Below are 14,060 nucleotides of genomic sequence, written 5' to 3'. Positions count from 1 at the left end.
AATGTTTCATTCTGTGATGGAGTGAACTGCAGCAATGACTGAGGCACAGTAGTATGTGAGGTGCCTTGCCCACTTCTTAGCTGTGTGATCTCAGATATGTTACTGCTCCTCTCTGAGCCACAGTGTCCTCATCTTTACAATGAGGATAATACTGCCTTCCTTACACCATTACTGTTAAGAATCACATTGAGATAATTTATGTGCGGTGCCTCATATGGTGAATGGGAGTTACAACCAAAGATTCAGGAAAGGTGGCCTGCATACAGGTTTAATCTGGGGGTGTGGAGGGAGGTTGGGGGAGGAAACTGCTTGCCACTCAGGGCACCAGACTCCTTACTGCCTAATTGTCCACAAGGTCCATCCTGCTCAGACCTCCTATCTTTAATATCTTAAGAGGGTCACTTACCAGGGACTTTATTAGGACATGTACAGGTCTCACGAGGGATGTCTGAACCCATAAGAAGGAATGGAAACTGTATGTAATGTAATGTGGTAACTAAAAATTGTGGTTAACTAAATATGGGTAGTGGGGTGGCCCACCTGGGATGTTTCTCCCTCTTCTTCAGTAAAAGAAGCTGTCAAATCACAGTTGAGCAAGTCTTCAGGGCCACTCCTTGCTATGAGGATGTACTCCAGGGATGCCCCTGCCCTGGGGAAAACACCTTTCATTTGACTAGGGAAATTGCTGCTTTTGTGGCATGCAAAGGTCTAAGGAAGATTTGCACCATTTATACAAGAATCCCAGTGGGTCCTCTGGGAGAACAAGAACTGATTGTATCTCACCACCAACAATCATGGCCAACATCAGCACCAGTCATCACCACCACCAATACTCCCTTTTCTACCACCACCCCACCACCTCTGCCTCTACCACCATCACCACCTTCACTTCCATCACACAGCCTACCACCACTACCACCAAGATACCACATCCTAACCCAGCCATCATAACCACCACCAGCACTACCACACCACTAATCATCACCACCCCCACCATCACCACCTCCATTACACAGTTCATCACCATCATCATCACCATCTCATAAAATTCAGATCTTTAATTTTGAAAAAGGGGATCTTGGCCTAAGCCCATTGTCCCAAAACCCTAAAATAAAGGAGAGAGACAGAGACAGAGACAGAGAGCTATAGACTGACTCTGACCCTAAAAGTGGAGAGAGGAAGGAAAATTGTAGTTTTGTCCTTTTGAGACCGTGGGTCTTGGGATCTATTTACACTCTGCTAATGAGCAGAGTATATGTGTGGGAGAAAAACAACAACTGGCCTTTGGGAGCTCAGACCCTTTAAGGCTTGGGGAGCCCTTCTGACCAAGAAAATGGAGTGTTGTTCTTTCTTAAGGAACAGCTGGGTCCATCAGTCTTAAGCCAACCAGCTCATTAGGCAAACAGACTCCAAAAACAGTTCCAACTCCACCCTCTTGGGACAGTCTGTCACCAAAGGCAATGATAGGATGAGATAATCCAGTAGGCAAATGGCCCCAGTGAGGGCGAGCCGCCTTGCAGGTGGTTACACACAAGGTCTTGGCTTTTTAATATTTCTAGTAAATGGAAGAGGCACAAGGGGTTTCTTTCAAGGGCCTAAGGAGACATGTTAATCCTATCTCAAATAATAAAAAGAGAGACAGGTCCTGGTCAGTTGATCAGTGGTTAGAGCATTGATTACTGGTCAAGGGCACATACCTGGTTGCAGGTTGGATCCCTGGTCCCTGTTGGGGTACGTGCAGAAGGCAACCAATGTCTCTCTTTCTCTCTCCCTCACTGCCCCCCCCCTCCCCCGCAACTCCTCCCTCCCTCATTTCCATTCTTTCTAAAAATCAATGGGAAAAATATCCTCGGGTGAAGATTAGCAAAAAAAAAAAAAAAAAAAAAGACAGATAGAAAGAATCAGGGACAGAAAAATGCAAATCAGAAGCAATTTCTATACCATGTGATTCTGGTATGAATTTCCAACCTCTACTAAGTGATAAGAAAAGGACTCCCCTTTAGACAGTGGGCAAGTATGTTTGTGTCCTGGTCCAATCTTTGTTCTTCTTTCACCAGCTGGTTCTATAATCCTCACAGATCCCCCTTTGGGTGACATCCACATCTCCAGTTTTTAGGGTCCAGGAAGGGCATTTTCTGGAATAAAAGTCCCCTGTGTATTTGGCTTTCTCACTGAGATTACACAGGATTGCCACTCTCTCCAACTTCAGTTGCTTATGGTTCTGACCTAAAGATATAGAGCTTTATGAGTTGTACTCGTAGCTTTAATTCCACCTTTACTATTGGATCATTAAGCGAGTTGGCCCTCCTTTCCCACGTGGGCTGGGAAATGCCTGCTCCTTGGTTTACTGGGGATGGCCTTGGGCTGCCAGGGCTGCTTGGCAGTCTGCCTCTCTGCCATGGGTAGTCTCTATCTGCCTCACAGGAGTATAAGGAGATTTTGAAGCCTTCCCTATTTATTGGGTGGCAAGAGATATACTGGTAAACAGCCTGCAAAGGCCTCTCCTGAGTTAACATCAGCTCTGGCAGAAGTTTAGTTGATGCACTGATAGCCGCCCCTCCTTCCTGCCCCCCAGCTATAGCTGTCTGAGGATTTTATTTTTATGTTTTGTTATTTAACTCTTTCCTGTCCACTTCTATGCAAACTCCCTAGGGCCCACACACTGCCCAGCTCAGTTGGGACCCAAGAACTCAACCTGGAACCCTGAATTTAATTCAAAACACCACCAGGGCAGCTGCCACTGTGAGCACAATTAGTGACAACGGAGGTCCCATATAGACCTGTAACCCCAAGGCCTCCAACTGCCTGCATCTAAACGTGTTAGGCCAAAGCTTGAAAAGTTTTTAGTTTATGAAATACTCAGCTCCTAATATCAAAACTACCATTTCAGAGACCCTGTTTAAAACATAAGAAGTCTATACACGGAAAGAGAGTCGAATAATGAACATTGTAGTTTTGGACTGATTATCAGTTTACTTTCTTTTTTAATATTATCAGCCTTGGCAAGAATCTCTGTTGTGTTCCTGCAATTTTATGTGCAATATGCATATGTGTGCCACAATTTCAAAATTTTTATTTTGCAACCAAAAGCCCTGAGGATCTTTTGAAGAAAAAACACAAATAAGCACAAGAGAAATAATGCAGCAATAAGATCCGTGAAGAGCCCACGCAGTGAAACGAAAGAAAATGACTTCTAATGTGTCCCATTCTAATTCCAGCTAAGTTCTCTTCAGAGAACTGAGATCAAGCGTGTGTATGTATGTATGTGTGAGTATCTCAATGTGGGGGGGGGGGTGTAAATGTGTATGTAAGTGTAAGTCATGGGAGTGTAAATGTAAGTGAAAGTGTGGTTGTGTGAGTGTGGATGTGAATATACGAGTGTGTGTGAGTAAAAATGTAATTGTGTGGTGCACTTGTATAATAGTGTGGTTTATGTAATGTGAATGTGTGTGTGCACACTTGTATGTGTGCGAGCATAAGTGTGTACACCTAGAAGTTGCCTGAGTGTGAATGTGAGTGCATGGGTGTAAGTTGGGTGTGTGGATCTGAGTGTGTGTGAGTTCTATGAGTGTGAATGTGAATGTGTGAGTGTAAGCTGAGGGTAAATATGAGTGTGTGTGTAAATTGTGTGTGAATTAAGTTGTGTGTACTAATGTGAGTGCGTGTGAGTGTAAGTTGTATGAGAACGTGCATTTATCATGAAAGAGGATCCACAGATGCAACTTGACGGAATCTTGACTTTGAAAGTCAATCATTTGAGCTCAAACACCAGCTTGTCCAGTCTGGTGAATCTGGCTTGGGAATGGGTAATGGCTACAAAGACCATATGTCCTAATTGGCCCAAGACAGAACTCATTTATGCCTGTGATTCTGGCATGATTATCAAAATTTTGCAATCATATTGATATTGTGGTTGAGGTATAACTTACATCAGTACACACCTTGAGAGTACAGTACAATGAATTTTTACATATGCACACACCCGTGCAACTATTTTCCAGATGAAGATATAGAACATTTCTAGTACACACCGCCCCTCTTCACTCTCAAAAATATCTTGGTTTGGAAGATAAACTCTTCAATCACCCCAGGAAAGTCTTGCCAGGATTTCTCCTCAGTCCACCTGAAGGAGAGTGGATTTCATTGCCCATCAACATCATACCATCTTCTGGTCTTTGCATAATATTTTATACATTCTGGAGAGCCACAGTAAATGTGTTGCAGCTGTTTGGAAATGAGGGAGGGTTAAATTACATCAGCTTGACTTGATGGGCTGTGAGGATGTGTGGATTCTGGAAGGTGGAAATTATTAGAACAAACACCTTCATGGAAATTACCATTAATCCAAGCATCTGAACTTCCCTTTACCTCGTCTCCACCACTCAAATCTTCCCCTGCCAACCTTTCCTTTCATTAAAGAAATGAGTCACCCTGCTGGGAATCATATAGGAACTGTGGGAAAGAGTATGGGATCTGGAGTCGGCCAGGCTTGGCCTTATAACTCAAATGTACCATTAGCTAGCTCTGTGTTAAGTTCTCTAGGCCTCAGTTTCCTAGTCAGTAAAAGCAACATGATTTGCTTTGCAGAGTTGGGCTCAAAATTAGATTTAATGGATGTAAGGTACCTGGCACATGGGCATCAAATATATGATAACTAATATTAAGTGAGATTTAAGGACCAGAATAAAAGCAAGAGTTGGCAGCTTAGCTTTTCCAAAAATGACCACAGCAATATTTCCAGTCCCATTCATTCTTCCAGAACCTTGCCACTACCCATCTAGCCCCCAACCACCACCTTGAACTTGGAAGGACTTGTAACTGCCTCTGTGAATAAAATATGGTAGAGAAGCAATGCTACATGACTTCCAAGGACTTGAAATATAACAACACAAATTTTGCTTAGCTCTCTGTCTCTCAAGATGCACCCCAACCTCTTCCCTAGGAACCTAGCCACTATGCTGGGAGAAAGCCCAAACTCACCTACATAGAGAGACTATATGGAGAGACCCATGTGAAGAGGAACTGAGACCCCCAGGCGATAGCCATTATCAACCACCAGACTTATGATTGAACAAGCGTTAAGACGATCCTAACCCTCAGTCACTGAGTCTTCCAACTGAGGCCCCAGAAACTGTGAAACAAATGTAAGTCATCCCTGCTGTGCCCTGTTCGAATTCCTGGCCCATGAATCTGTGAGTGTAATAAATGGTTATTTAAGCTTCTAAGTTTGGGGATAATTTGTTATACAGCCATGGTAACTGGACCTCAGTGTAATCAGGGTTTTATGGATGAAGCAGGCAGCTCTTAAATACATCTGCATCAGACAGAGTGAATGTGAGCACAGCTCTCTGCTTTGGTCCCTCTAAACCTCAAAGTAGACAGTTTGTTATATACATTTGTCCTGTTGCTTGTGATTGAAACCTGCTGTCCATGTTCATACTCACAAAATGAATTGATTCTTCTACTCAAACCCAAAGTGGTCTCCTATAGCCACACTCCTAGAGCCCTGTCTGTTCTTTAACCATTTACTAGTCTGTGGGAAATAGAACCATAAAATAATGCAACCTTATTATAACCAAGATGCCTGAAGTTATATGTGCAAATTGGCTGCTATTCTCTTCAAATAGCAGTTTTGAAAGCTCTAATCTTATTTATTTTCTGTGTCACAAAGATGGAAACTTTACCCGGTGCCATGAATGCATCTGGAAGGAGAGAGTTTTGGCAGACTAGCAAGGCCTCCAGTGACAGCCAAGGGCCATCGGGGAATCAGGCCAGAAAGTGGGGCAGCAGGAAGACCAGCTTTCCAGACCAGCCCAAACCAACCAAAATGGGTCCAATGGGCAGACTATGTGCAAAGAACCCAACCATGGCCTGGAGCTGTCACACAGTCATGACAAGAAAGTTCGTGTAGCATAATGCAAGAGATTAAATAAACCTGGATTCAAATCTGGTTTCTCTACATACTGACAATGTGACCCTGGGTAAGTTCCTTCACTCCTCAATTTTGTTCCTTGTAAATATAGTACCTAACTGTGGCAGAGAAGCTAGTAGTCCACCCAAGATATGTATTCCTCTTGCATAGTACAATTATGGCTGGGAAGCAGCGGCCCAGGATCTATTGGACCATGTGACTAGGTGGGCCAATGGAATGTGAGCAGAGGTCATATGTGTCACTAGAGTAAATCTGGATCCCTGTGTCACCGCTTGGAAGAGAGTCACTCAGCTAGGAACATGCATGTTGGACTTTATGTGAGTGAGAAATAAAACTTCTACTAGGTTAAGATAGTGAAAATTGGGGCTGTTTGTTACTGTAGCTAGCCCACTCTGACTCATACACTGTCCTAGAGAATCATGAGATACATAATTGTAGATAATTATAAAGAGTTGTTTACCATCTGTCTTCTCCATTTGACTAATGCTCCTTGAGGGCAAGGACCAGGCCCTATTGACCCACAGTGCCTTACACTGTGTAGGGTACATACCAAGCAGTGAGTACATTTGAATTAATTATCTACAGCTTGATTAAGAGAAAAGAATTATTCAGAGATAGAGAAGCATCGAGTAGACTGTCAAACTTCAGAGGGAAGGCAGGGAATGGGTGCGTGTGTGTAAGAGATCAACCAAAGGACTTGTATGCATGCATATAAGCATAACCAATGGACACAGACACTAGGGGGGTGAGGGCATGTGCTGGGGGTTGGGGGTAGCCGGGGAGAGGTCAATGGGGGGAAAAGGAGACATATGAAATACTTTAAATAACAAGGAATTTTTTTTAAAAGAGAAAAGAATTAGAATCTGGACTCTTTAGCAACAGAAGAAAGAAATGGTTAATATTTTTTTAAAAAGAGCATTATGTCAATACTTCATTACCAAATATAGTTATATAAACACTTTTCAAAAGTACCAAAAACAAGAAACAAACAAACAAGCAAGCAAACAGAAAACCCACCTAGAAGTAGTCATTATTTGACAATTTGGAATTTTTATGCCAAAAGGGACCAAAGAAATGAGTTTTCCCATTAGAAAGCTTTGGAAGCCAAAGTTTACTATTAGATTTTCTTTGAAGTTCACAAAGTTCGTACAAGTTAATTAAATGGTTGGGTTAATCACTGGTTCATGTTTCTAGCAGATGAGGTAGAAAAATCTCGGAGAGAAAATAACTGCATAGATGCAAACTTGGTAGCAAGAATTGTACCTGAGCCCTAGCTGGTTTGGCTCAGTGGATAGCGTCAGCTTGCGGACTGAAGGGTCCCAGGTTCGATTCTGGACAAGGGCACATGCCTGGGTTGCAGGTTCGATCCCCAGTACAGGTTGTGCAGGAGGCAGCTGATCCATGATTCTCTCTCATCATTGATGTTTCTCTCTCTCCCTCTCCCATCCTCTCTGAAATCAATAAAAATATATAAAAATAAATAAATGAACATAAGCTGAACAAAATTTTAAAAAAAAGGATTGTACCTGAAAAGAATATTTATCAATAACATCTGAGTTTTATCTTTGAATATCAATGTGAACAACCATAACTTGCATCTATAGGACACTTTTCTTTTTATTGCTTCCAGTGTGTTCTCACAACAATTCTAAGAGTAAGGGCATATTTTTCTGTCATCATTTCACAGACGGAAAATCCATAAAATAAAGAGAGTTGCAATTTGGCCAACATCTCATGGCTGATGCAAGAATCAGAAGCCAGGTCCTCTGCTCTCAGCACAGGACTTTTTCTCCACCAGACCTCCCAGGTTGATTTGTGTACAACATGGATGTTAGCCCAGTAGGCACCAAATCAAACAAATCATTTTTGAGCCCAGTCTGGGTATACAGTCCCATGCTTGGGCATCTTCTGGAATGAAAAGTAAACTAATACATAGTCCTACAATTCAACAATAGCTCAGCTAGGGAGAAAGTAATCTGAATAGGTGAACAGTTTAAAAATAAATCAAATGTTAAAGTAAGAATTTCTCTTAATAACAGAAGAGACAAGGTAAGACAGATTGGGGCAAAATGACAAATCAGCAGCATGTCCAAGAAGTGTGGTGGCTGTTCAGAAGAGGGAAAGAGTGCATGTGGCTAGAATACCAGAAAAGACTGGATGGGTGAATTGGGACTTCAGAAAGAGGTAAAATTCTGTAATTAAAACTGTCTTATCTGCTCAGCACCTCTCCCTTGTTCTTCAGGAAACATACCCCTCTTTCTTTGGGGAATTACTCCTTTTCTTAGTGCAATCATTTGAGTTTGATTCTAGATGAGGCTGCCAATGGTAGCATCCTGTATTTTGCCCATTGGAGTGGGTATAGGACCCAATTCTAGTCTGTTAGAATCCTTTTAAACAAACTGGAACTGAGAAGAAAACAGTTCTGCTTGCATGAGATGTGAGGGGGAGCTGGTGGCCATGGGTCCTGTTAGATGGAAGAGATTGGACTGAGAAAGGCAGCTGAGATTAGAGATGGGATAAGAGAGTACAGATGGCATTGGGACCATGGCTCAGTAGTCCCCGAAGCTCCGCAGAACCCTGTCTGTCCTGCAGGTTATTGTTACATTGTGTCCATCATTTTCTCCTTTTCCCAGAGATGGTCAAGTGGGGCTCAAGTCACTTGCAAACATGGTCTTGGCTATGGGAATAGGTGGAGGGGAGTGGGGGAGCTGCCCTCTCTTAGGCAGAAGCTACTAAATGAGCCCACATGGGAAGTGGGAAGGCACAAGACTTCCATGGGGACAGTGAAGAAACCAGTGTTTCTAGAGCTGAGGATCAGCATAAAAGAAGAGTTGGATACCAGCTCTGAGCATGATGAATTTGAAACTGCCGCAGGACATATCCATGGAGAGAGTGAGCAGGCAGCCAGGATGTGGAAGTGGATCTCCAGAGAGGAATTATGGCTGATGCAACTGCAGTGAAAAAAACACTACACTTAGAGTCAAAAAGAACCAATGAGAAGGAGTTTTCTATGGATGATTCAGTTTATGAATTAAAGAGAATATTATGAATTTGGGAGCCATCTACATGGAGATAACAGTTAAAGTCATGGATGTAGAAAATTCTCAAGGGAAAGAAGCGAAAAGAGTCTTGGACAATAAGAGCATTAGGAATTAAGAGAACTCAGGGTCACAAAAGCCAGGCAAGCAAGTTGATTAGAGATGGGGAGGTTGACCCCTAACTGGTTTGGCTCAGTGGCTAGAACATTGGCCTGTGGACTGAAGGGTCCCAGGTTTGATTCTGGTCAAGGGCACATACCTAGGTTGTGAGCTCAATCCCCAGTGAGGGGCATGCAGGAGGCAGCCAATCAATGATTCTCTCTCATCATTGAAGTTTCTATCTCTCTCTCTCCCTCTCCCTTCCTCTCTGAAATCAATAAAAATATTTAAAATAATAATAAATAAAGAGGGGGAGGTTGAGCAGTAATGAAGAGAAACAAAGAAGCCAGTAAAAAGGTTAATGAGAAAGTCTATGGAATTGAATTTGAGGAGCAGGAAGTCATTGGTGAATGAACTTGGATGTGGCAGAATGCCAGCCAAACGATAGAAGTTCCAGGTAAGGTGATGTATGCTATTGGTGGCCACTCACGTGCCTTGAACTTTCCAATGGACTCCTGCTGACTTTTCAGTGTGGAATCTGCATCTCTGTTTCTGTGGGATTCCCCCTGCCCCGTGGGTTTTCTCCCCCAGAACCACAGAAGGCCACTCTGCCCATGAGGCAAGCCAGAAATAGCAGGGAATTAATAGTCCCCAGGAGCAGTCCTTTGATTTATGAGTTGGTGTATGAATTCCCCAGCTCTCTTGCTGTATCCCTGAGGTGGGGTAATTCTAAAGCATGTATTTTGCACCATTTCTGAGTTCCTCTCCCTGCCCCCACCCCACCCCACCCCACCCCACCTAGATTAAGCTCTCACTGCCCATTGTGGTAGCTGGCTTAATAGTACATGAATGAAGCTAAGTTCCTTTTCTTGACTTACTTCTCTACTCTCCTAGCAGTTCCCAAATAAACTACGTATTACATGAACCCTTGTCTCCTTGTGTGCTTCTGAGGGAAACCAGACTGACAGGTGACTGTGTAATTTATGGGCCAAACTAGGACACTTGTGAGAGTGAAAAGGGGAGGGAACACTGTTAATAAGTATGCGAGGACAAATGGCACAAAGCAGGGCTTTGCATATGGAGGTACGGCCTCCATAGTTACATGAATCTCCTTTGAGAAGATGGTCTGGGACCAGAGAAGAGAGATGCAGGATTTCAATACCAATTCCCTTTAATCCCAGAGAGTGCAGATGTGTGGAGAGCAAAAATGCCTCTTATTTAGAAGGTGCCCTAGGCCCCATTACCTGGAGGGCTCTGGCAAGGAATATATCAGCTCAAGAGTGGGAAATATCTCAGGAGAACAGACCATACAAAATAGGTCAGTGCCCAGCCCCCAGGAAAGCGAGGCTTGTGCATGCGTATGATTCAAGGCTCCGAGGCTGCAAGCAGTTTTGTCAACCGCAGTCAATATTACGCTCATCTTAGCAGCATGATGGGCACCCCCTTCTTGCTTCCTCTTGCCTTTCACTAGTGATGTCAGTGTGGGCCTCTCTGTAGCTGCACAAACAGACACACCTCCTGTGACAACACCTTCGCCTCCTCTCTGCTGGTCCCCGCAGCCTTAAGGACATCGTCTGGCAACCTGGGTCCTTGAATACCCAAGGCCTTTCCACTTCAGATGCTTCCACATCTATTATTTTATCGCCTCTCCTCTAAAAAGAGATTTTTCTCTGCAAGAAAATCTTTCAGGAAAGCTACTCCACGTCCTCACATGGTTGAAGAGGAGCAGCTGCTCTGGCTGTGATGGTGCTGAGAAAGGACAGACACTAATGTTTTTTCCTTCCTTGTGTGCATATGAATCCCCTTTCGGGATTCAAGATGGGAGTTTCTGTGTGAGCTCCGTGGTGTGGCTAAAATGCCTCTGATGGGGAAGGGACCTCGGCTCTCCAGGTCGGGTGGTGAGCTGGCCTCTGGTGCTGGCTGTCAGGGCGCCCCATTCCTGGGACGTGTGCCTCATCCTTCTGACTGCCTGCTCTTGACAATCTGGCTCATAGCTGCCTCACTTGAATTGGGAATTGATAGATAAATCCATCAATGCGTGCTGTGCTAAGCACCTTCTATGTATTAACTCGTTTCATCTTCACAAATTCTATGTAGTAAATCCTGTTATCGAGAACTGAGTGAGAACTGAGATTCAGACGCTAAGTAGTTTGCCCGCGTTCTCTCAGATGGTATAGTTCGCAGGCAAAGCCTGTGGGACACACCCTTGGACGTAGAGGTAAAGCCAAGCTAGCTGGCTGTATTAGACGAGGAACTGTTCTGATGGGCCTCAGTACTACAGAGTGCTCATTAGCTTAATGGATGAAAATTCGGTTCCGTAGCTACACTCTTCCCCAGACCTCGAGGCCTGGGGGTATGCTCTCCCACAGATGCGCAGAGGAGTTTATCAGGACAGCAAGTTGTACTGGTTAGTCTCACAAACCAGCTCCTTCCTCAGCTCTCAGCTTTGCTGTGGATTTCATCTCCTGTTCCAAGCCACCCCTAATCTTCCCCTTGCATCACAGGCCAAATTCATTATCTCCTCAGGAAAGACCTTCCACCCTCCCACTGTCCCAAGATCTTACACTCTGGTGTCTCTGACTGCCTGGCTTTCGCACAGAACTTTTCTTGTCCTCCATCATGGCAAGTGGACATGGGTATCTCTCAGCTAGACCAGCAATGGATGAGCAGGGGCCTCTCACATACAGGAGAGCCACATCTGGCTACTCGCCAAGCCAAGCTACTTGATGTTCCCCAAACACACTCATAAAATTCCATGCCTCTATGTCTTTGCTCATGGTGTTCTCTTCACCATGAATGACCCTTCTCTGAATATCTAAGCTCCATCCATTTTTTAAGGTACAATACCATGTAGTCACTGTCTGGTGCCTTCACTGAGCCCCAACTAGAAGTGCGCTGAACCTCTGCAGGTACAGTAGCCCACTTAGGTCATGCATGTGCTGCAATCTTTTGAGATACGTATATCTCAAATATGTATATTTATGTTCACATTTCCTTTTCTAGTCTTTTATTAAAGGCTGAGTCACAGTAATTCAACTGTGCATCTTCAAGTTTGCTTAGCAGGGAGCCTGTAGGGCATTTTTTTTTTAATCTTGAAATTTTTATTTCAATGATCAAAAGAATGCAGTAAATGGAATCTATACTGATTGATTAACATTAGGCATGCACCTCTACCTGAAACTGTTGTTAGTTTTTGACAGGCCTAAATCTTTACAACTTATTTAGTCCCATCTTTGAATTTCTTTGACCCTGATATACAGGGTAATTCGTCACGTTAGTAATGAGAATTATGGTCACTGGCTAGATTCCTTTATAACTAAAGGCCTCTAGATACTCAGGTTGCCTGTAGTACCTCGAGACCATACTCTATATAGATACTTAAGTAAATCACAGTATAAGGAAGGGAGATAATTTAGAAAGCTGAACTGTATTGTGTGAATATTCCATAGATTTTTTTTTCCCAGCACTGATGGTCAAAACACTAGTTCAGTGGTTGGCAAACTGCGGCTTGCGAGCCACATGGGGCTCTTTGGCCCCTTGAGTGTGGCTCTTCCACAAAATACCATGGCCTGGGCGAGTCTATTTTGTTTTTGTTTGTTTGTTTGTTTGTTTTTTTTAAAATATATTTTATTGTTTTTTTACAGAGAGGAAAGGAGAGGGATAGAGAGTTAGAAACATCGATGAGAGAAAAACAATCGATCAGCTGCCTCCTGCACACTCCCTACTGGGTATGTGCCCGCAACTAAGGTACATGGCCTTGACCGGAATCGAATGCGGGACCCTTGAATCCACAGACCAACATTCTATCCACTGAGCCAAACCAGTTAGGGCTTTTTTTTTTTTTTTTAATATGCGAGTTTATTTTGAAGAAGTGGCGTTAGAAGAAGTTTAAGTTTAAAAAATTTGGCTCTCAAAAGAAATTTCAATCTTTGTACTGTTGATATTTGGCTCTGTTGACTAATAAGTTTGCCGACCACTGCACTAGTTAAGTACTAAATAAGTCTTCCCCCATTGCCACCCTTTCTCAGAGACACCAGGATGTGTATCAGTGTCCCTAGGCATCTGAAATGAATCCACAAAAATGACAGATTTTACCCAGGTGGTCCCACTATCAAATTACAAGACGCACAGTTCCACTATCCAAATTATAGGAAGCAGTTAATGGGACGTTCAGAAAAACATATTCCCATCTACAATAATATGCATCTAGGAAAGTTTTCCATTTATGTGTCAACTGTTTTCACAAGATTAACATTTAAAAAAACCACACAACCAAATACACATATGACCCCCAAGCCCCAAACACACAAACATATTGATCTTTGTTCATTCTCAGATGACCAGATGCTCCAAGAGTGCCAAGGGTGGGAGTCAATCTCCCCATAGCCTTTTCTTCAACCATCCTTGAACTACCTTCCTTTTCCAAAAAGGTAATGCTGAAGTCAGTCAGAAATGTTTTCTGAGAAGACTGACTTGGATTTCTGTTCCAGTCGATTCAAGATGAATTGGCTTGTATCAATGAAGCGCTCAACGCAGTTCACAAAACAGGCCTCAGACCGACTGTCCAACTTTGGCCCAGGCTTGTTCATGCACTTCTCCCAACAAAGTTCCGTCATCTGGTGCACCAGCTGCTGGAAGTGCTGCTTCTGAGTCTCTGCCTCCATGAAATGCTGCAGCTGCGGGTCCACTGAGCCCAAACCAGCAGAGGAGGAACTCAAAGAGGAATCCATCCCAGCGGGGCCACGTGCGCTACGAGATGAACTCCACACCAACTCCTGGACCTTCACGGGTCTCCACCTGTAGGGTATTTTTGAATGAAAGAGAAGGGCATACTTACACAGACAGGAGAAAAGTGATATCTGGTTAGGAAACCTTGGGGAATTGCAAATAACATGTTCGTGAACTAGATGATGTACTTACTCTTTAGAAGCCCGTGTATCTTCTCAGTTGATTTGGGGACAGTGGCTAATAACAACAACAGTAGTAGTAGT

General features: G+C 43.5%; 1 protein-coding gene across 1 annotated transcript; it reads right to left on the bottom strand.

Moving 5' to 3' along the window:
* Positions 1-13,511: 13,511 nt before the first annotated feature.
* LOC308251242 (mitochondrial import inner membrane translocase subunit Tim8 A-like) lies at positions 13,512-13,799 on the bottom strand (the record flags this gene model as incomplete). The annotated part of the gene is made up of 1 exon (XM_080674386.1): positions 13,512-13,799. One exon carries the CDS (start codon positions 13,797-13,799, stop codon positions 13,512-13,514), a length of 288 nt encoding a protein of 95 aa, XP_080530512.1.
* Between the last annotated feature and the right edge of the window lie 261 nt (positions 13,800-14,060).

Source organism: Plecotus auritus (genome assembly GCF_963455305.1).
Source record: "Plecotus auritus genome assembly, chromosome: 6".
NCBI classification, from domain to species: Eukaryota; Metazoa; Chordata; class Mammalia; order Chiroptera; family Vespertilionidae; genus Plecotus; species Plecotus auritus.
The sequence above is the reverse complement of the archived record's forward strand: the minus strand, read 5'-3'. Positions and strand labels throughout refer to the sequence as shown.